This window comes from Anolis carolinensis, chromosome 6, assembly GCF_035594765.1.
Source record: "Anolis carolinensis isolate JA03-04 chromosome 6, rAnoCar3.1.pri, whole genome shotgun sequence".
NCBI classification, from domain to species: Eukaryota; Metazoa; Chordata; class Lepidosauria; order Squamata; family Dactyloidae; genus Anolis; species Anolis carolinensis.
The window spans coordinates 44,040,395-44,062,636 of record NC_085846.1 but is presented as its reverse complement, the minus strand read 5'-3'; the positions used below and the strand labels follow the sequence as shown (position 1 = coordinate 44,062,636).

Genomic DNA, 22,242 nt, shown 5'->3' with positions numbered 1-22,242 from the left:
CCTCGGACCATGTTTTGATGTTTAATAAACATATGTTTGGACATTTTCTCGTTGTCAGGGTTTGCTTAGCCCGCCTCCGAGACCTAAGCTTGCTAGTCTCCATTAGTGTGCATTCACAGAGTACACGAAGAAAAAGGACAGGTTGCTTACCTGTAACCATGTTTCTTCGAGTGTACTCTGTGAATTCACACAAGCCCGCCCTTCCTTCCCCTCTGGCAAACCCTCTTCCTTTCTCGTTGCCTTAGCGGCGTAGGAACTGGGGAGGAGACGCCGAGGGCTGCCTTTTATGCCCTCCGGGACGGAGGGGCGTGGCTACCGCCAAAATTTAAACTTCAGCTTGGGAAGAGTTTTCCGTTGGAACCTGCGCAGGCGCAGCCTCTCCATTAGTGTGAATTCACAGAGTACACTCGAAGAAACATGGTTACAGGTAAGCAACCTGTCCATATCAATGCCAGCAACACAGTAGGGCCAGTACATTCATGATAACATATGTTTTCCAATATAGTGTTTCATTTTTCACCAGTCAGAGAATTCTTTATTGATAGTGAAAACTAAGGGCCCTTTCACACAGCCATATAATCCAGAATATCAAGGCAGAAAATCCCACAATATCTGTTTTGAACTGGGTTATCTGAGTCCACATTGCCATATATTACAATCAAAAGCAGAAAATGTGGGATTTTATTCAGCTGTGTAGAAGGAGCCTAACTCAGAACACAGTATCATGTAATATATGCAAGACTTTTCTTCTAGCCCCCTCCCACTCAATGTATTTGACTTTGTACTTTAATCTGAATTTCAACTAACTCCTGTTTAAATGTCTTCCTTTAATGGATTACACATTACTGTAAAATTAATTATCTTGGGTTATTTACTGTAATTTACGTATCAGATCATCAACTGAATCCTGTCTGAAAGCAAAGACAACATAATTCAGTTCCTTCCTGTTGTTTGCACTGGACAAATTGACCCAGGATCATAGGAACAAAATGTACTTATCTCTGATTTAGTCATAATTACAGTAGATCTACTGAGATCAGCAAGTCTTCATAATGACTGATGTGATCTCCATAGCAAGGTTATTAATTCATTAAAAAAAACTTGGCTCCTGGAGTGCATCTATACTGTAGAATTAATACACTTTAACAGCTATGGCTCAATGCTGTGGAAGCCTGGGAGATGTAGATTTATGTATCACCAGCACTCTTTGGCAGTCTGGTAAAACTACAACTCACATGATGCCATAGCCTTGAATCATGAAAGTTAAAGTGACATCAAACTGCACTAATCCTACAGTGTAGAACTGCTAGTGATATATGCATGTGTTACCTGGGGTTACACACACACATTTTTTCTCAGACATTCTTCTCAGTCCTGGCCTCAAAGAGGGAGAAGAACTACAAAATTTACAGGATTTACCCACCCATCCCTATCCAGAATGCTGCTTGTTCTGCTCTAATACTGATTTTTGTTGGCACCTATGGGTGATATGCCCCAAGAAAGTACCAGCTTCAGTGCTCGGAAGGTGATGAAACTGGCATTGTTATCCTTAGAGATGGCTAATGATTAGGAAACTGGAAATTTTCATCATTGGCTCCTTCTCCTCTCTGCTCCACCTTAGAACCATGCTTTCCAGATTTTCCAGTAAGGTTATGGAAGCTGATTGGTACTGCTATGTTATGCATTTCTGGCAAGAATGCTGCCATTCCTGCATATCTCTGTCATGATTACAAAGTCAAAAGTATTATTTACACTTAGTGTTTCACAGGAGAAGTTTGGCAAGTGGAAGTATTCCTTCCTGTAATGCTCCCAAAAGAATTCATTCTGTATAGATTAAAACTTCAAGCTTCCTGCTCAAGCCATTACTGATTTAATCACATTGATAATATATCTAATATTTTCTTTCAGGATTTAAATGAGTTTTGGGATGACATCAGACCACAGGTTATTTTGAAAGCAAATTTGCAGGCACAAGTGAACCATCACAATCTTTTGCTATAAGTATTCCAAATATATCATTTTAAAATTCCCCCATACAAACAAATCGATAATTAATAAAAAGAGCTCTAGACTTTACCCCGGCCTGACAATTATTGCTTGATCACATTTTCCACACAAACCGAGGTTCGTGACATATATCAGCATCATCCAAATAGCATTAGAAGCAGTTACTGAGGAAAAGAAAAGAAAAATGTCATTTCTGGTTCTTGAAGGCTTACCAGTTTTTCAATCCAAATTCCTGCATCCCTGAAGTCATCTGAGGACTGTCGTGACAAATCATTATTATATTGGACACCACTGATTTTGAAGTTGCCACTGTAGTAGAACATCCTTTGATCTGTAAAAGAAAGAAAAAAATGCAACTTTTCGTTTTATGTTATATCAGCATTACATATTTCCTAGGGCAACAAAGGAATAATAAGTGACCAGACATCCTGCACTCTTATCATACAAGGGGATCTGATAACCAAATGTGATACATATTTGTATTTTATTGAATGAATCATTTTGCCTCCAAGGCAGATGGGTTACCTGTGCTATTGAGATCTTTACTACTTCCTTCTCCATCTTATCCCATTACATTTGGTTGCATTAAGATAGAAGATCACTTCTAGTATCAGTCTTGGGCTGCCGAAAAATGGGTTGAAGCATCTGAACATGGTAAAGTAAAGGTGGAGAAATATTGAGGTTCCCCCACCCCTTCTATCAGCTTAATTTTGATATAAAAAGGAAAACAATTTTCTGGGGAAATTCAATTTTTGACCAACTTTTGGAATGAATTAGAATACAATCCTATAAATTTTTTTTAGATATCCAGTTGAGTTCAGTGAGACTTATTTCCAGATATTGTGGCTTTAAACTCTAGAATATGAAATGAATGTCCAGTACCAGTGACTTCCTTCAATATTACTCTAGTTATGTCTGCCGATGCTGTCACATTGTTTTCTGACAACACATTTTCGTAATTTTGAAAAACTTGCTATTTACTCCAGGACAGGCAATTCCTGAACAATAAAAGCAATTTCAGGGCACACAATTCCAAAGTATCTCTTGTATTCTAATCTGTGAATTCTTGAGCCATAATAAATATGTGATGTGGTGGCCACAAAAGCCAATTTTCTTCTAGGTTGTAACAGCAGAAGTAGAGCATTCAGATCAGGGCTAGCAATAGCCTCACGATTTAGCTTTAAGCAGCCTCCCCCGAAAAACAGTGTTCAAGTCTGGGCTCAATAGATCAAGAAAAATATTGACAGTCTTGCATATATTCAGGGGAGAGCAGCCGTCACCACCCCCAGTTCCTTCAACAACAAACCAATCACTTCAAGGATAACATTCATCCATTTTGCCCTTGGTTGGTCCCTCTTCCTTTTTCCTTCCATTTTCCCCAGCATCATTATCTTTTCCAAGCTTTCCTGTTTTCTCATTATATGGCCAAAGTACTTAATCTTTGCCTCTAATATCCCTTCCTCCAGAGAGCAGTCGGGCATTATTTCCTGGAGTATGGACTAGTTTGATCTTCTTTGTCCAAGGCATTCTCAGAACTTTCCTCCAATACCATGGTTCAATAGCATCTATCTTCCTTCGCTCAGCCTTCCTTATGGTCCAGCTCTCACATCCATAGGTTACTACGGGAAATACCATTGCTTTAATTATGCAAACCTTTGTTGCCAATGAGATGTCTCTTCACTATTTTATCGAGATTGGTCATTGCTCTCCTCCCAAGAAGTAAATAATATTTACCATTTTGCAAATAAAAAATTAGGAAGCCGATGATTGCTGCTACAAAAACAATGGCCAAGACGATTAGTGCAATCTTCCATGGTTCAAAGCATCTTGCTCTTCTGGGTGACAGTTGTGATCTGAAAAAGTCAAGACAGCAAAATCGTCAAAACCTGCTCTTCTCCATTTTATTGCTGTCCTAAATAAAACAACAAGTTAGCCATGCCAGCCTCAAACATTAACATCATTAAAACAACAGATAAAACTATTTAAAGACATACAAGATACAGAGTTAAAATAGAAGTTAAACTTGATTGATAATCTAGAGGAGCGGTTCTCAAAGTATGCTCTGCAGAGCGCCTGGGGCTCCATGAAACATACTTACTTCCAAAACCGTTTCCCTTCCACCACTCAGGAGGTGCAGAAAGGGGTGGGACTGAATGATCCCTGTTGTCTTCCGCTGAAATATTGTTAAGTTTTTGTTTTACATTGTTCTCCATTTTAAATATGATATTGTTCTTTCTTTCTTTTCTTTTCTTTTTTTGCACTAGATATGTGCAATATGCATAGGAATTTGTTCATATTTTTCCAATTAGTCCACACAAAAACTCTCCATCTAACTGCCACTGGCCCAGCCCATCTGTCAAATTTTAAAATACAATGTGTCAAAAAGTTTTCCCATGCCTGATATCTATACATTATATATAATATAATATATAAACATTTATTGCAGCTCTACGCAATACTTTTGCTCCAAGAAGGCTCAGCGGCTCAAAAAGTTTGAGAACCCCTAAGATAGTTTCTGCTTACTTATCTTGGCTGCTAGGGGAAAGTACAGTAGAACCTCTACTTATGAGCATGCCAACATAAGAGGATTTTGAGTTAAGAGCTGTCGCTCGACCTGAGTTTGGCTTTGACATGAGAGCAACATTTTGAGTTAAGACCTAACGTGAGAATACAGGGCTTTAGGGCTTCAAGGGAACAGCCTTTGTGCATCATGCTCCATGCTTCGTGCTCTTATTCACTTGGGGATATTGCTGTCCACTTTGCTCTTATCCACATTGAGGAACTATGGGTTAGTTGATTTTGTATTGTTTTTATTCTTGGTATGTTTAGTTCCGTGAAGAGAGAGAGGGAAAGAGAGAAAGGAGGCTGGACTGAGTACAGTCTGAAGAAAATGATGCTTCTATCCCTTCACTTTGTGCTTTGTGTTTCTACCATTATGCCACAACTTTGTGCTTCTACCATTTTAAAGTTAATTTTTTTTCTTATCGTTCCATGTGAATTTGCTTTTATACATTTATTATTTATAAAGTACATTTTCTTATTTAAAAACACATAACAAAAAATGGGGTCATTTTTAGGGGGCCAGAACGGATTAATAGCATTTCAATTGAAAACTTTGCTTTGAGATATGAGCATTTTGAGTTAAGAACTCGGTCAAGGAACAAATTAAGCTACAGGTATCACTGTAGTTCTGATTTATTCTAGGTGAGATTTATTTGTCTTTTAGCAGCCCACAGAACTGTTCTCCAAAATGGGTTGATTTTCTTCTCATCATTTTTTTTACTGCCCAGTACATAGAAATGGGTAATGTGATGGCATGGGTCAGTCTAACTTTAGTACTTGAGAATATATCTTTACATTTTAGGATCTTGTTCAGTTCCTTCATGGCTTCCCATGTTTTCTTGTCTGCCATATTCACTCTGATTAATGATTGAGCTCCATGCTATAAAATAACCACCATAGTTAAAGTTAAACTGCCTTAATACAGGCATCCTATGTTAGGTAACTTGGCAGAGAAGGCTAAAGACCTTGCAAAACTGCAACTCCCATAATTCCATAACATTGAGCCATAGCAATTAAAATGGGATCAAATGCATTAATTCTACAATGCAGAGGCACCATAGGTAGTGCAAACAGATTTATGACTAGTTGTAATAACAACAAAAAGAAAATTAATAAAAGAAATAGTCCTCCAGGATATAATCCTATTTATTTTGCTACTGAATTGAAAGGATGTAAATACTTCTGAAGACACAGATCTGTTTAATTTGGCAACAGCCTTCAGATGAAAATGTCCCGGGCATGGCCCCATGTAAGCCGCCCCGAGTCTCCATTGGGGAGATGGTGGCGGGGTATAAATAAAGTTTTATTATTATTATATTATTATCGAAAATGTTATAGCTTGTACTTCAAAATTTGAGTGAAATTAGCTTCTTGTGGGTTTCTAATGAATATCTATCAGATCCAAACTTTAAAAGGTATTAGGTTTTGAATACCTTCAAGATCAGAGGATATACTTTCATTTAGAAATGTTTCCAAATTTGTGATACAAATATTACTTTTAGTCAAATGAAGAGAGTTAAACAGAGATCGATACTGTGCTTGAGAACTATGTTGTTGGTGCTGCCCTTCACAGAAATATATTTAGTGCTCTACAGTAGAGTCTCACTTATCCAAGCCTCGCTTATCCAAGTTTCTGGATTATCCAAGCCATTTTTGTAGTCAATGTTTTTAATATATTGTGATATTTTGGTGCTAAATTTGTAAATACAGTAATTACAACATAACATTACTGCATATTAAACTGCTTTTTCTGTCAAATTTGTTATAAAACATGATGTTTTGGTGCTTAATTTGTAAAATCATAACCTAATTTGATGTTTAATAGGCTTTTCCTTAATACCTCCTTATTATCCAAGATATTTGCTTATCCAAGCTTCTGCAAGCCCGTTTAGCTTGGATAAGTGAGACTCTACTGTATTTCATAGTTCTATGTATATTACAGATACAAGGGGTGATGGGGAATTGGATGTTTATTTGCTGATAAGATCTATTTATGCACATATGAAGACATGCCACAAATGTGTCAAAGACAGACAACAATAAATGTAAAAAATATAATATATACATCTTTAGCACACAGTATGTTGATGACCAAAAGGTATGCATATGTCCTCCATAGTTGTGAGGGATACATTGCAGGACCTCACATGGGTATGCAAAACTTTGGTTATTACTGAACCCTATTGAATTGAAGGACTCGCAGCCCAAGAACACCATGCAGTTGTGCCAGAAGATCTAGAACAGGGGATCTCAAACTTTTTAAACAAAGGGTTAGTTCACAGTCCCTCAGACTGTTGGGTGGGGGGACGGACTATAGTCTGTAAAAAACGAACAAATTCCCATGCACAATGGATATATTTTATTTGTTGTGCAAAACATTTTTTTGTGTCAGGAGCGACTTGAGAAACTGCAAGTCGCTTCTGGTATGAGAGAATTGGCCGTCTGTAAGGACATTGCCCAGGGGAAGCCCGGTTGTTTGATGTTTTAACATCCTGTGGCAGGCTTCTGCCCACCATGTCCCCAGATGGGGAACTGGAGCTGACAGCTGGAGCTCATCCCGCTGTCCCTGGATTCAAACCGCTGACCGGTCAGTCAGCAGTCCTACCAGCATAAGGCTTTCAGTGAGGCCCTGATCCGTTTTCGTCTGACTTTCTGAAATTGGGAGGTCAGACATTTGTTTTGTTTTTGTTTTGTTTTGCTTTTTGGGGGCGGGAGGCGCCGGCCAAGGCCACAGCACCAGCCAGTGCCACTCATATGCCTGGTAAGGAGCCGGGCAATGGGAGAGGGGGGAGGCGCAGGATGACCCAGCCACCCCCAACCTCCCCTCCCCCCAGCCAGGCCTGTGCACATAGGCCCAAAGCCTGCACCCATAGGCTTGAGTGCATAAGCATTGGTCCATGCCTAGCAGGGCCTACAGACGATAGCCAAGTAAGGAGCAGCCCTTACTCAGCAATCAACTGTAGGCCCTGCGAGGCCCAAAGCCTACACCCATAAGCTTTGGGCCTATGGGTAAAGCCTTTGGGCCTACACACCTGGGCCTCGCAGGGCCTACAGCCGATTGTTCCGAAAGGCAGGCTTGGAGCCCATATCAGCCCCCACCTGCCTTTCGTTTCAAGTCAGTTTTTGTTTTTTTGGGGGTCTTTCCGTTTCGTGCCGTCCAAATGGATGATACGATATGGAAACACGAATGAAACAAATAGGACAAATACCACACACATCTCTAGGATCGACTCCAATGACAAAACGCATCAAGTAACAACACTGGCAAGAGACCTCATCTTAAAGCTCTGACTCCTAGTCAGAATAGAAAATGATGAATTGCAGCAGCATCATATATTCTTTGTGAGGATTAATATTAATTAAAAAGAACCTAGTTCAGGTCTGCACGATATGTGACCTACCAGACCAACATCAGTCTACTAACCTTACATTGCTACCACCATGTAACTACGAAATTGGGGAGAGTGTCCACAATAAGGCTGCAGTTAGAGTTGCCCAGAGTCAACGTCTTTTCATGAACCCAGGCCCGTAGCCAGGATTTTGATTCGGGGGGGGGGGGGGGGGGGGGCTGAGTCTGAATGAGAGAGGATCTACCCTAGCAAACCTTTTGTATTGTTATCCTAATAACCCCATGCATATAGGATATAGGATATAATGAGCATGGTGATCAGATCATCCAGATCATCATAAACATAACAGTTCAAATAATAAATGTAAGGCCTTCTCGCGGACCATCCTGAGAATTTGGGAGGGGGGGCTGAAGCCCCTCGAGTCCCCCCCAGCTACATGCCTGCATGAACCCATTTCATACTTTAAGGCTTTGGTTCACTATCAGGTATTTTGAGCAAAGGTCAAATTAAGGAATATTTTTGCATAGCCTAACCTGTGGAGCAAATCAAGTGGCTCTGACCCACTAAAATCTCAACAGGTTCCACCCTTCCTGACAAATCAGTCATTCATGATGGGCACTACTCACTGACTAGTTTGTTTATTTGTTTGTTTTAAAATCACAGGTTGGCAAATGTTCCTTTTCACCATGCATAGTTGAGGGCAGACCCATTGTTATTGCATAACATGGTGTGGCAAATGTCACGCAACCTTCGGAAAAGACGTATTTAATGAAGTTCCTGCAGTTTAACCATCACTATCTGTCTTATCTAGTTTTTGGAATATATAATATTTCCTCTGGTTTTAAATTCAGCTTTTTATATTTAATTCTACAGAGTGGTTCGCCTAAATTACCGTATATACTCGAAGATAAGTCGAGTTTTTCAGCCCTTTTTTTGGAGTTGAAAAAGCCTCTCTTGGCTTATAATGGGGTCAAGGTCAAGACCAGGCAACAGAACCTGGAGGCCATTGCTTGCAATATATGATATATTTCTCTCTTACTCTCCCTTATCAGTGTGTTTTCCAAAGCCTCCCTCACTCTTAACCAAGGAAATGTTTTGAAAAGATGCCCTTGCCAGTCAGGAAGAAGAAAAATATATATCCATTAATCTTATAAAAGCATTTTCCCCTGAAATATTTGTTAAACTCTCCTACAGATATATAGGCATTAACCCCCTGCATTAATTTGCAATCCTATGTACTCATATATCTGTATCTATCTATATACATTAATTATATATATTAATTTTCCCCTCATAGGTTTGCAGGTCCTTGCAAATCCTATCATATAGATCCATGTATCTGTCTATCTGTATCCATATATATACATTATTGATGCCTTGATTAATGTAATTTTATTGGTATCTATTTTTATTTTGAAATTTGCCAGTAGCTGCTTCATTTCCCACCCTCGGCTTATACTCAGGTCAATAAATTATCCCAGTTTTTTTTGTGGTAAAATTAGGTGCCTTGGCTTATATTCAGGCCGGCTTATACTCGAGTATATACAGTATTTGTGTTCTATCTCTCTAATTAATGTGGAAACTAGGTTTGTTGGCAATAAGGGACAGTCAGAACAGGACAGGACGTGTGAAGTGGGGCCTCTCATGAGATTTCTTGGCTTCTGCAAGACCCCGATTCTTATAGGAATAGCCAACTTCTGGAAACCTGGATGGGAGAAATTTTGCTCTTGCTCAACCAAGTGCACTGCTTGGTCTGGAATGCAAATAATAGGCACTAGGCATGTTCACAACAGACCACTCCAAAATCTGGTGCACAATTTGAGGGTCACACGTATGGCCAGTATCTGAGAATACAGGGTTTTGGCATCCTCTTTATATGGGACAGGTTTTCTGGCCCTTAAATAGAATACATCCCTTTACAGTAAAGGACACCTGGCAACCTCACTGAAAACACTCCAATGACTTTGACAAGTTGTACTTCCAAATCACACACACCCCTTGTTAAACACTGCTTTCCTCCTCCAGTTTTTCAGTCTAACCATTCCACAGCTGTGCATTTGTAATTTATTATATAGCACTACCCTCCTTTGCAAAACCACACCAGGTCTTGTTACCAAATCAAACACAGATATAGCTCACAAGAGCATTAGCAACATAAGCAGCACAATCAGAATAATGAATATAATTTACCTGTCAATTACAAATAATTAATTTAAGCAAGGGACTGTCTCATGTTCATAAGGCTCTTAGAAGGTAATCTGTACCTACAGAAAACTTGGCTCGTTATTCCACTGTGTGTGGTTTAAATCATTTTGGCATATTGAACTGAATGCTTATATATTCGTATTCATTAAGGGCACAGCATGAGAAACATAAACCAATATGGATGAACTGTTCTTTTCTCTTTAAAAGATGCAACAGCTTTTTCTCCCTTTCTCCAAATAATATTTTGAAATATATTTTGGTTTTAGTTTTTTTTTTGTTTACTTTTAAAGTGTTTTATTTTAAAAAGCAGGATCCAATCAATATCCCTGGTAGAGATTTGCTGAAGAAAAGTTCAAGTAGCAGGCTACCTAGTAATAATTTTAGAGCGTTTCTGTCAAAACATCAGGTGAAAATGGTCCCTCGGTTGTGCTAAATTTATTTATTTATTTATTTACAGTATTTATATTCTGCCCTTCTCACCTTCGAAGGGGACTCAGGGCGGATCACATTACATATATAAGGCAAACATTCAATGCCTTGACATAGAACAAAGACAAAGACAAACACAGGCTTCGAGCTGGCTTCGAACTCATGACCTCTTGGTCAGAGTGATTGGTCTCAGCTGGCTGCAGCTGGCTGCTCACCAGCTTGCGCCACAGCCCAGGCCTCTTTGGCTTTTGGATTTGGAGCATAATAAATATGACTATTGCATTTCTCCCCTGCTTCATTTCCAGATCATAAAGACTACATCTGCGGGCTTCAGCCTTTCATTCTTCAGATATTTTGGACTTCAACTGTAAGAAATTTCAACCAGTTTGGCCTCTAATGAGGGATTGGGCGGGGGGGGGGGGGCTGAGAACAACCAGACAAAATCCAGAATCACAAGTCATATGATTTTAAGCAAGCATTTGAAATGACGTGAGGCAAGCTGAGGAAGGGTGTGGGGGCCAGCTGAATTTTACATCCTTCTCTTAGCTACCTTTCCTGCTGTACAACCTGGAGCTGGTGCAGCAATTTGCAGTCATTTTCTTTCTCCCACCCACTAAATACCAAATTGATTCAAGTCATGCTGCTTACCTGCAACACCCATTTGCTGGGAGAATGCTACAGTATTAATTGTCAAGTGCATTTTCCCTTCACACATCTGGCCTCCAACCCCTAAATGCTGGCTGAATTGCAATTATCTTCTTTTCTCCGTAAGTTGCCTTTGGGTCTCTTTTTTGAAAGAGAGACAGAGAAAGAAATCCCCTCAAGCAAATTGCTGTGTCAGGTTAATTCCTGTCATCATCTGTATGCTTCCCAATTGCCAGCTACTTATATGTCTTAGGGAGTGATGCTTTCAACTGTCTAGTAAGCAGGACTTCAGCAGATGAATTCTCTCTCTGGCCTGAAGTTAAAACTTTTAGGCAGATATAATCCCACACCATCCACCCAATTTGGCAAAGGCAATACTAATTAATACTCTGTCACCTCACTTTTTCAGCTGCATTAAAAATGTCTCAGTTTCTTCCTTCCACTGTCCCTTTTTATCCTCAGGGCCCGTCCTGATAGTACAGTAGAGTCTCACTTATCCAACATAAACGGGCCGGCAGAACTTTGAATAAGCGAATGTGTTGGATAATAAGGAGAGATTAAGGAGAAGCCTATTAAACACCAAATTAGGTTATGGTTTTACAAATTAAGCACCAAACCATCATGTTATACAACAAATTTGACAGAAAAAGTAGTTCAATATGCAGTAATGCTACATAGTAATTACTGTATTTATGAATTTAGCACCAAAATATCACAATGTATTGAAAACATTGACTACAAAAATGTGTTGGATAATCCAGAACGTTGGATAAGTGAATGTTGGATAAATGAGACTCTACCGTACCTTTATCCCAGGAGCTCCCGCAGCAACCAGGCGGGTGGCCAGACACCGTTCCCTGTAAACCCAGAAGCAATCGCTACAAAAGGCAAAAAACATGAGATTTCTAGTTGCAGGAATATCACGGTTTTTAGCCAAATATCCAGATATTCGCATGTCTGTATGTCCCTGCAATTGGAAATCATAGATTTTTTTATCTGGGATTGTTCCTGGGTTTTAAATATTTGTTCCTGATTGGTCAGTTCCTAAAAAGAAGGTGACACTTGACTAGAAGGCAAAAACTTCATCCTGGGAAGAAGAACTTTGTCCTTCATGTGTTTAATGAAGTTTGTGGCAGAAAAATGAAGTTCCTGGGGATCAACAAGTATTTTCACATTAAATAGTACACAATGAAACAGGAACAGACACTTTCAAACCAGGAACAGAATACCACCATTACTATAATTACTTAGACCTTGTTGTATGGCCATCTGTGCAGACAAGTTTTGTGGTATACTTGTGCTAGGGAACAATAGGATGATGTTGCCGGGTTATACATGTTGGTTTCTCATTGGGTGTATGCTGACAACATGGGTACAGTTTAGTAAATGGCAAAAACTTAGTACTGGCTGTTGGGACATTGACATACTGGAGAGAAATGTAAATACTGATAGCCAAGGTCATACAGGTGGCTAATAGAAACAGTCATGTATAACCCAGGAACGGCACCCTATTGTTCGATGCCAAAAGTCCACAACCAAATCTGTCTGGACAGATGGCCAGGCAGCCAGGCTCTAAAAAGTGTCAATAATGACAAAGTTCTGTTCCTGGCTTGAAAGCATGTGTTCCTGTTTCATTGTGTACTGCTGACTTGAGCAGTAGTGACCCTATGCCATTGGGTCTGTTAGTGTGGCAGATACTTCATGAAATGTCTGGAGGGCACCATTTCTCTGGCCAGGACAGAGAACTGAAATTTTGCAGCGATCCGCATATCCGAATCTCCACATATCTGCATCTTACCAGTTTTTTAAATAAAAAAAAAACTGCCAAGGTCTCCGGTGGAAGTCCCGTGGCAGCCATCTTGGGAGCCTCAAAATTTCAGAACAAGGCAGCAAGTCTGGACAATTGAGGCAGAAAACCCAGGACTAACAGGTCTGTATGTGGACCTCTTCTGAAGTCCTGGGATCTTTTTCCTGGGATTTTTAAAACCCGTGATTTAGTGCTGTCTGGAAGCACCCTCATAGCACTTCTACATAGACACTACAATGCAGTTTGAAGCCAGCTTGAGAGCAGAACAAAATGCACACCTGCAATGCATGCTGCAGTGTGCATCAAACCAGAAGCAGCACATTTTTGAAAACTCACCAGAACGTCCAGAATAAGCCAATTAATGCATTGCAGCTGACCAGAGTGTATCCCATGCAGGACCCAAAAACAGAACAAGAAAATGTGGAGCACTTTTCAGGACATCCCTAGCACTGGAGAACTTTTTAAAAATCTGAAACACAACTGGCCAGAAGGTAAGCAAATATTTTCCTAGGAGAGGAAACCACATCATTCCCATGGGAACTTTCACTTTCTGCCCCTTTATTTTCATTTCCTGTGTCCTGCTACAGTCCAGCACTGCTCCCAAATGGACAGGGGTATGCACATCAGTGCATTAAAGATGACTGGTTAAGAAAAAAACCACGAATTTTCCAGTGGCAGTCTAAGTGCAGATACTGCAATTCCTGGGTTTGGTTATACACTTGTGCACAGCTATCTAAATTCAAAAACAAAAGTGGTTTTTATTCAACTAACCTAGCAGCAGAAGAGGACGGGGACAGATTATTCCCTTTTCCAGTAGGCTAAGACAAAAGTTAATTTTGCAGCCTCTCCCAACTTATCTTTTTTGCTCACTAATAACCTTTGCCATCTTGCACAGGATCTAATATTGCTTGGCCAATTTGTCCCTGATGTCATCTGAAATGGAGGGTAGAGATAGATTTGTTTATTGGCTAGTCCATTGATCATATCTATACTCAAAACAAAAATAAAAATCTGCATGTGTGTATGTGGCATGGGTGTCCGCTTACACAGATAGCCTCCGAACTTCACAAACAGCTTTAACCCACAGTGCTGGGGAGCCACCAAAACCTTCTTTCCACTTACATTGCAGGTTACAGTGAGCCACATCCCAGGGTTCCTTTCTCTCTCCAATGGTGTGGAATTTGCATAACCCCGCCCACTGCCTCTCCTCTAACCCTTTCCTATTCTTTTATATGGCACACAGTAACTGAACATATTAGAGAGAGAGGTTTGGGGAGAATTCACCATGATTTATAGGAGTTGTAGGGACTGGGATGTATAGTTCACCTGCAATCTAAGAGCACTCTGAACCCCACCAATGATGGGCCTGGAACTAACTTGGCACACAGACCCAACACACTCAACTTTGCATACTGGCGGGGTTTGGGGATGATTGACCTTGACATCCAGGAGTTATAGTTCACCTGTATTCAGAGAACACTGAACCCATCTGATAACGGATCTGGACCAAACTTGACACACAAATTCAACATGGCCAACTGGGAATACTGGTGGACTTTGGACGTGCTTGACCTTTAACTCTGGGAGTTATAGTTCGCCTGTATTCCGTGAGCCCTCTGAACCCTACAAATGACGGATCTGGACCAAACTTGGCACACAGACCCAATGCTGCCAACTTTGCATGCTGGTGGACTTTAGGTTGATTGACCTTGGCATCAGAGAGTTATAGTTAATTTGTATTTAGAGAACACTGAACTCAGCAAGTGACGGATCTGGACCACACTTGGCACACAGATCCAACATGGCCAACTTTTTGTACTGGTGGACTTTAAGGGTAGTTGACTTTGAAATCTGGGAGTGATAGTTAACCTCTATTCAGAGAACACTGAACCCAGCCAACGTCAAATGTGGCCCAAACTTGGCACACAGACCCAACATGGCCAACTGTGAATACTGGCAGGGTTTCAGGGTGATTACCCTGGAATTCTGAGAGTTGTAATTCACCCTTATCCAGAGAGCACTGAACCCAGCCGACGTCAGCTCTGGACCAAACTTGGCACACAGACCCAACACAGCTATCTTTACATACTGGCAGGGTTTGGGGTGATTGACATTGTCATCAGAGAGCTATAGTTCACCAGTATTGAGAAAACACTGAACTCAGCAAGTGAAGGATCTGGACCACCCCTGGCACACAGACCCAACATGGCCAACTGGGAATACTGGTGAAGTTTGGAGAGGATTGACCCCACAATTCTGGGAATTCACCCACATCCTTATGCATTTTCTCATGGGAGCATTCATAAAAAACAATGGGAAAGACAGAGTTTTTTCAAAGAAATAATAACAATAATAAACTTAGTGTTGTCAAAGGCTTTCGTGGCCGGAATCACAGAGCTGTTGTTTGTTTTCTGGGCAGTATGGCCATGTTCCAGAAGTATTCTTTCCTGACATTTCGCCCACATCTATGGCAGGCATATACCTCTGAGGATGCCTGCCATAATGTGGGCGAAACATCAGAAGAGAATACTTCTGGAACATGGCCATACTGCCCGGAAAACTCACAACAACCATAAACAACTTTATTTGTATCTCCACAAGGGGACTCAGGGCGAATTCCAACATACAATGGCAAACATTCAATGCCTCCATAAAATGGACAAATATTGACATAAAATCCCAGGAAAACCCCACATATGAAAACAGAAATTAAAACCTAACATCAAATTAAAACTAAGATCAATGAATTAAACCTAACATCAATAAATTAAACCAACAGAGTCAGACAAAAATTATATAATGACATAAAATCTGAACAAATGTCCATATTAATTTACATAAATAGCATAACATAAACACACTGATATTACCTAACATTCAAAAACAAACAATGCCTTTTTCAGATAACCCAGGCATCACCAGGTACCCAAGCTAATCAACAATAAAAGATAAAACACAAAAATATACACACCAATAGACACTAATCACTACCCTTAAACTGCTGTTAATTGTTAACTAAAATAAATTAAAACACAATAAAACTTTATTAAATAATATTTATTAAAACCTTATTAAATTACAAGATGAAAGCAGTGGGAGTATAGTGATGAGTGTAAAATAATCAGTCTGAGAGTTTTGATAAGTATATCACCATGATGAGAAACCACCTTTTGCTGGTGCACCACAGACACATGTTCTGTCATGGGTAGAGTATTTTTTTGGAAATTGTCCTGTTCTTACCATAGAATTAAGTTTCTCGAATCTGGCTCAAAATGGAAGATATGTGACACCCTCCACAAAAAAGAAGTTTTTGAAAATGTGCCGATTAGTAAACCTAGTCTCCAACCTTCTGCACAAGAGGTTATAGAATGAACTCACTCATTTGTTATTCTCGGCAAGAGGATCATAGCCAGGTCTTGAAACCACAACTCCAGTACCTTTGGAGGCAATTGGTCCGATGTCAGGAAAGGCACTTATGTGACTTGGAGATAGGATGGGGGGTGGGAGGGGATTAGTGCCTTCCTCTTTCTGAGTCACTTGGGCACCTTTCCCAACATCAGCCCAACTGGACAGAGCTCCATGGCCTCTCCTGGACTTCTGCTGATGGGGTAAAATCAGGTTAAGCTATTTTATCCTATGTTAGATTGACAGAAGTCCCTAGATGTCATCTATACATCTAGGAGTGACGTCTGGCCTGATTCAAGGGTTTTGGCCCGTGTAGACAAGCTTTTTATCAACAGATAGATCTCAGAGCAGATCAAGTAAGTTCCAGTGTTCTGGTAAATCTGGATAAAGAATCTGTTTTCAAGTCTTCTTTCCATGAAAATACAGCTATTACAGACACAAAGTTTATGTTTTTTTTAAAAAAGAAGTAACCTTCCCACCCACCCTACCCCAGGGCCCTTTATTTTTTGCCCAGAAACCACACTAGCAAATTGCAACCAAACCTGTCTTTGAACCAATTTCAATTAGTCTAAGGGCAAAATGGAACAGGAAGTTCTCCTTCTCACAATCTAACTGCAACAAGTGAAAGCTTCGCAAATCGTTTTCAGTTTGCAGTATTTTTTTTAAAAAGCTTTCTGCCTTCTTTTCTCTTAAGACATCCAAGAAAGAGCTAAAATCCAAATGGTATTGTCCTGTATTTTCAAATGCGTCTTGTGCTATCTGATTTTTAATTATTTTAATTATTAATGATTTTTATTAATTTTTACAATATATGCAATGTAACGTGACAATAAATCATAATACAGTGTTCCCTCACTACTTTGCGGTTCACTTTTCGCGGATTCGCTGTTTCGCGGTTTTTCAATAAACTCTAAAAGACTATTATAAATCATAAAAAATTACAATTTACAGCCTAAGGAAGGGAGGAAGGAGAAGCCAAAGGAAGAGAAAAGGAGCCCAAGCGGCAACGGGAGGAGAAGGAGGTGATTTATCAACACACGATTGGTTAATAAAGACTTAAAATAGTGTATAACTACTACAATAATGTATAACTATTAAAATAAATATAGTGTCCCTACTTCGTGGATTTTCACTTATTGTGGATGTTCCTGGAACCTAACCCCAGCAATAAGTGAGGGAACACTGTATAAAATATTGGGGTTTTTTTTCTCATCCATTGTCTCTATCCTATTAGACATGAGGTATTTTTTTGGTTAAAATAAATGTGGTGTCAGAGAAGGGTAAAAATACAGGAGGTGGTAGACTATAGAAAGGGCCTTTGGGTCTCATGCAACCAAGACACAACTTGTTCATCAGTGCTATACATACATTTATTCATCCACTCCCACCTCGTGATAGTGTTACAGTTTCCTTTGATCCAGATCTTGTACATGATTTGCAGTTCTGGAAGTGCTTTTGCCCAGAAATAACAATTTCCTCACTTTCTACATATCAGCAGAGGGAAATATGCACCATAATAACGTTAGCTAGAAGTATTTTAATTACCTAAACCAGAGTGTAACCACTTTAAAAAGGACCTGTAAGTTTTTCCTTTAGTTTACTATCTTGACAGACAGCATTTGATTCTATCATTGCCTCATTATGTAAACTCTACTACTGTACTGCTATTATCAAGGACGCAGAATTGCTTTGCTTTCACAGTGAACTTTTAATCAAAAGGGCTTTGCATATAAGAGTGATAAAAAGCTAGAAAGATTAATGCCAAAGTTTGACAGGTAGAGACTGAATCCACTCTCTTTTTTAGGAACTTCTTGTTGTTTTAAAAGAGGGGTTCTTTTGCAAAGACTTTCTTTAAAATGAGTAATATATAGATAAACAATGATAAAATAGACTACTCTCTGGAACATCTTCCAAAAAATGGGATGCCCTGACAAATTTGTGTCATCGTGGCTCCTCCACGATGACATGATGGCAACAGTCTTGGACAGCAATGGCTTCCAAAGTGACCCATTTAAGGTGGAATCAGGTGTCAAACAGGGATGTGTTATTGCCCCAACCTTATTTTCCATCTTCATCGCTATGATACTTCATCTTGTTGATGGGAAGCTTCCCAACGGAGTGGAAATTACCTCTATCGGATAGATGGCAAGCTATTTAACCTCAGCAAATTGAAAGCCAAAACCAAGGTCACAGCAACAACTGTTATAGAATATGCTGATGACAACATAGTCTGTGTGCATTCAGAAGACCTACAAGCCACTCTAAACACCTTTGCAGAAGCATACGAAAAGCCGGTCTCTAATTGAACATCGAGAAAACCAAAGTACTCTTCCAGCAGGCACCATCCAATCCATCTGCAATGTCAGGAATACAGCTTAATGGTGTAACATTAGAAAATGTTGACCATATCCTCTACCTTGGCAGCCACCTCTCCACAAAAGTCAACATTGACGCTGAAATACGTACAACACCACCTGAGTTCTGTGAGTGCAGCATTTCTCTGAATGAAGCAGAGAATGTTTGAGGATCAAGACATTCCTGGGAGACCAAGGTGTTTGTTTATAAAGCTATTGTCCTCCCAAACGTGCTATATGCCTGTGAAATATGGACTGTCTACTCCTGGAAAGATTCCATCACTGGTGCCTCCGAAAAATCTTGCAAATATCTTGGGAAGACAGGTGGACAAATGTCAGCGTTCTGGAAGAAACAAAGACCACCAGCATTGAAGAGATGCTCCTACGCCATCAACTCCGCTGGACTGACCACGTTGTCCGAATGTCTGATCACCGTCTCCTAAAGCAGTTACTATACTCCCAACTCAAGAACAGGAAGCATAATGTTGGTGGTCAGGAAAAGAGATTTAAAGATGGGCTCAAAGTCAGCCTTAAAAACTGTGGCATAGACACCGAGAACTGGGAAGCCCTGGCCCTTGAGCGCTCTAACTGGAGGTCAGCTGTTACCAACAGTGCTGCAGAATTTGAAGAGGCAGAAATGGAGGGCTTAAGGGAGAAACGCACCAAGAGGAAGAAGGTGTGTCAAGCCAACCCTGACTGGGACTGCCTTCTGTCTGAAACTGATGTCTTCACTGTGGAAGAACATGCGGGTCAAGAACAGGTCTCCACAGCCATCTACGCATCCACCGTCAAGACACTACACCTGGAGGACCATCATCCTTGAACTATGAGGGATCGCCTAAGTAAGTAAGTAAGTCACTTCTGAACATATGCAATCTCTTTTTTCCAATGTTCTATTGAGGATGGGTATGCTCAGCATCCCAGCCTCCTCTGATAACATCAGATGAAATGGATGCATCAAACAGAGGAAATCTTATAGGCTATCAAGAATTACGTTTATTCTTTCTATACAACCCCTAGAGCTTCAAACAATTTTGCAAAACCAAAAAGGTTTTATACTTAATGAGAAAGCCAATAGCACTCGTTGTGAAGGCTGCATTCTATAAACAGTCATGTTGGAAGACCCAGAAATTTCTAGAGGTATTCTCTCTGGAAAAATAATAACAGTTTCTTTATTTGCAGTTCTTCGCTATCACAAGGATCTTGTGCCCCCAATACTAGCAAATATGGAAAGCCATTGGGGGATTGATTATCCTAGGATGCTTTCAGCCCATCTAATGGACAGAGCTCCACATCAGCCATCACACAATGTTGTATGACTTCTGGCCGAGTCCCAACCATCAACTGGAGTGAAAGCATAGCTGGACAGGAGGCTTCCCATGTTGTGTTTGCTCCAATGGAGCCATCACAGGGCCTTGTCAGGAGAGCAATGCTTCCCCCATGTGATGGGGAAAGCATCACCGAGAGGGAGCTATGTGTGGGGTGACAGATTCACCCCACTGCCCCTCTCCTTTCTTGGCAAAGCCAGGTGAAAGGTGATGCTTCACCTGGCCTTTTTCATAAGACCCTAAATGTACTTTCAACTCTTTTACCTGCCAAATGGTTCCAATCTCCTGCCCCAAATATGTTTTTCCTTCTTCAACCTACCAGCCTTCCTCACCTTACTCACATAGAATCAGAGAGTTGGAAGAGGCCTCATGGGCCATCCAGTCCAACCCCCTATCAAGAAGCTATGGTGATCGATTTATTATTTCCATCCATGGCCTTTCAAATAATCATTATTATTAAATATCATTGATTTGTAATAATTACAAAATGGCTGAAATGAGAAACATTTGAATCAGGTCCTAGAAAATTACATCCCATTACATGCTCATTCTATAAAAATAGAATTATTAAAAAATAACTCTGTCATTGCTTACAGCAGTAATTGAATATGCCTTGTTGTGCTATTTATTGTACACCTTATTCCTTTCCTTTATAATTTCTAATAGAAAAAGGAATCTCAAGAAGAGTATGGATGAAAACATGAAAGATTCCTGTAAAATGCCTTTAAAAATTGTTCAGAAGTAGTTTTTTTTTAACTAGAATACATTGCCTTTTATACAAAAACAGCTTGTTACTTGACTAAGTGACTTAGGTCCATACTCAATACCTCCCAAAAAGCAACCAGCCACAAGTGATTGTGCTGCTTGTAACCTGCTATTTCCAATCTCTGATTCCAACCAGCTCAGGCCCCTTCTACACTACCATATAATCCAAATGATCAAAGACAATAATCCACATTATCTTCTTTGAACTGGATTACATCTGTCTACACTGCCATATAATTCAGTTCAAAGCAGATAATCTGCATTTTATATGGCTGTGTAGAAGGGACCTCTGACCCAACATAATTGAGAATCAGACAAAAGAAGGATCTGTCCAATACAGAATCTTCTAAGGCTGGTAATTAACTTACCTTAGAAAATCTGCAATTCAAATGAGTTCATATTACCTACCTCTGAAGGCCCCAAGGCCTATGATGATGATAGCTCTGGTAGTCAATATGGGCTCCCAACCTAGGTTGGATGAAATCATAAACACATGGAAAATGTTGCTGAAACGCGCAGTTCTCACACTGTCTGGCATGACAAGCTGGGAAAATTGGCAATTGAAATTCCTTCATTGGAACGTCTGTGGTGCAACACCCGGCAGTATGTGGAAATGGAAAATGTGGGTGAGCCAAGGAACAAATCAGAAGAACACCGAGATGTCAGCATGGAGAAAAAGTTGAGATGCTAGCCTTCCAACAAGCACAGTGGAAAAGTCTCACTTGGCCATGGAGAAGATCAGTTCAGCCAGCAACAGATGAGATTTTCAAAGATGTGCCACCACTCTGTGTCCTAGTGGCTAACACCCTGTGATGAGATTTTCCATTGTTATTGCTCCTTAGTTATTCTTTCTTTATGGTCTGTCCACAGCCACCAGATGGAATACCAGATTAGTAAGCAAGAGATGTAAAGATAGCTCGGATGTCTCCAACTGCTCACTCCTCCACAGATATCCCTGACTCCTGTGTCATTAATGTTATAGCTATATCTAATCTCCTAATTATGTGTTACCCTAGGAACCTCCCATGGGAGGTGCTTCCTATCCCAAGGCCGCCTTTCATTTTCTAGTCCAGTTTATTCCCATATAATGATTGTCAGAAACTACTTTCATGGTGAACCTAAAAAGCAGGGTTTGACAGGTAGTCAAAAAAGCTAAGTCCAAGGGGTATCCAACACCATGTGTTCTGTGGTAACATAGTTTGCCATTCATTCACTTTACTGGAATAGGTAGAGGCTGGATGCTGGTCTTCCATTGGGTTTTGTTTGATCTCAAGTGTTTTGGAACTTCATTCTCCAGGGAGAAGAATTTAATTTCAGGGACATTTTTTCTAAAATGAATTGCGATCATGTTTTTTACTTGACTTCACAAGAGCTTTTTCTATCTG

General features: G+C 40.1%; 1 protein-coding gene and 1 long non-coding RNA gene across 2 annotated transcripts in view; one reads left to right on the top strand and one right to left on the bottom strand.

Annotated features, from left to right (window-relative positions):
* Nucleotides 1–21,343, bottom strand: part of LOC134292527 (transmembrane protease serine 11C-like) — an 87,308-nt gene extending 65,965 nt beyond the window's left edge. The window contains exons 1-3 of the mRNA XM_062957748.1: nt 21,266–21,343; nt 3,742–3,860; nt 2,220–2,338 (exon numbers count right to left, since the gene is read on the bottom strand). Of these exons, the coding sequence (XP_062813818.1) occupies nt 2,220–2,330 (111 nt within the window). The 5' untranslated portion in view covers nt 2,331–2,338; nt 3,742–3,860; nt 21,266–21,343. The remainder of the gene's footprint in view (nt 1–2,219; nt 2,339–3,741; nt 3,861–21,265) is intronic.
* Nucleotides 11,017–17,523, top strand: LOC134292529 (uncharacterized). Its single transcript, XR_009999773.1, has 2 exons — nt 11,017–13,496; nt 17,362–17,523. It is a non-coding gene; the product is annotated as an uncharacterized LOC134292529 (long non-coding RNA).
* Nucleotides 21,344–22,242: the final 899 nt, after the last annotated feature.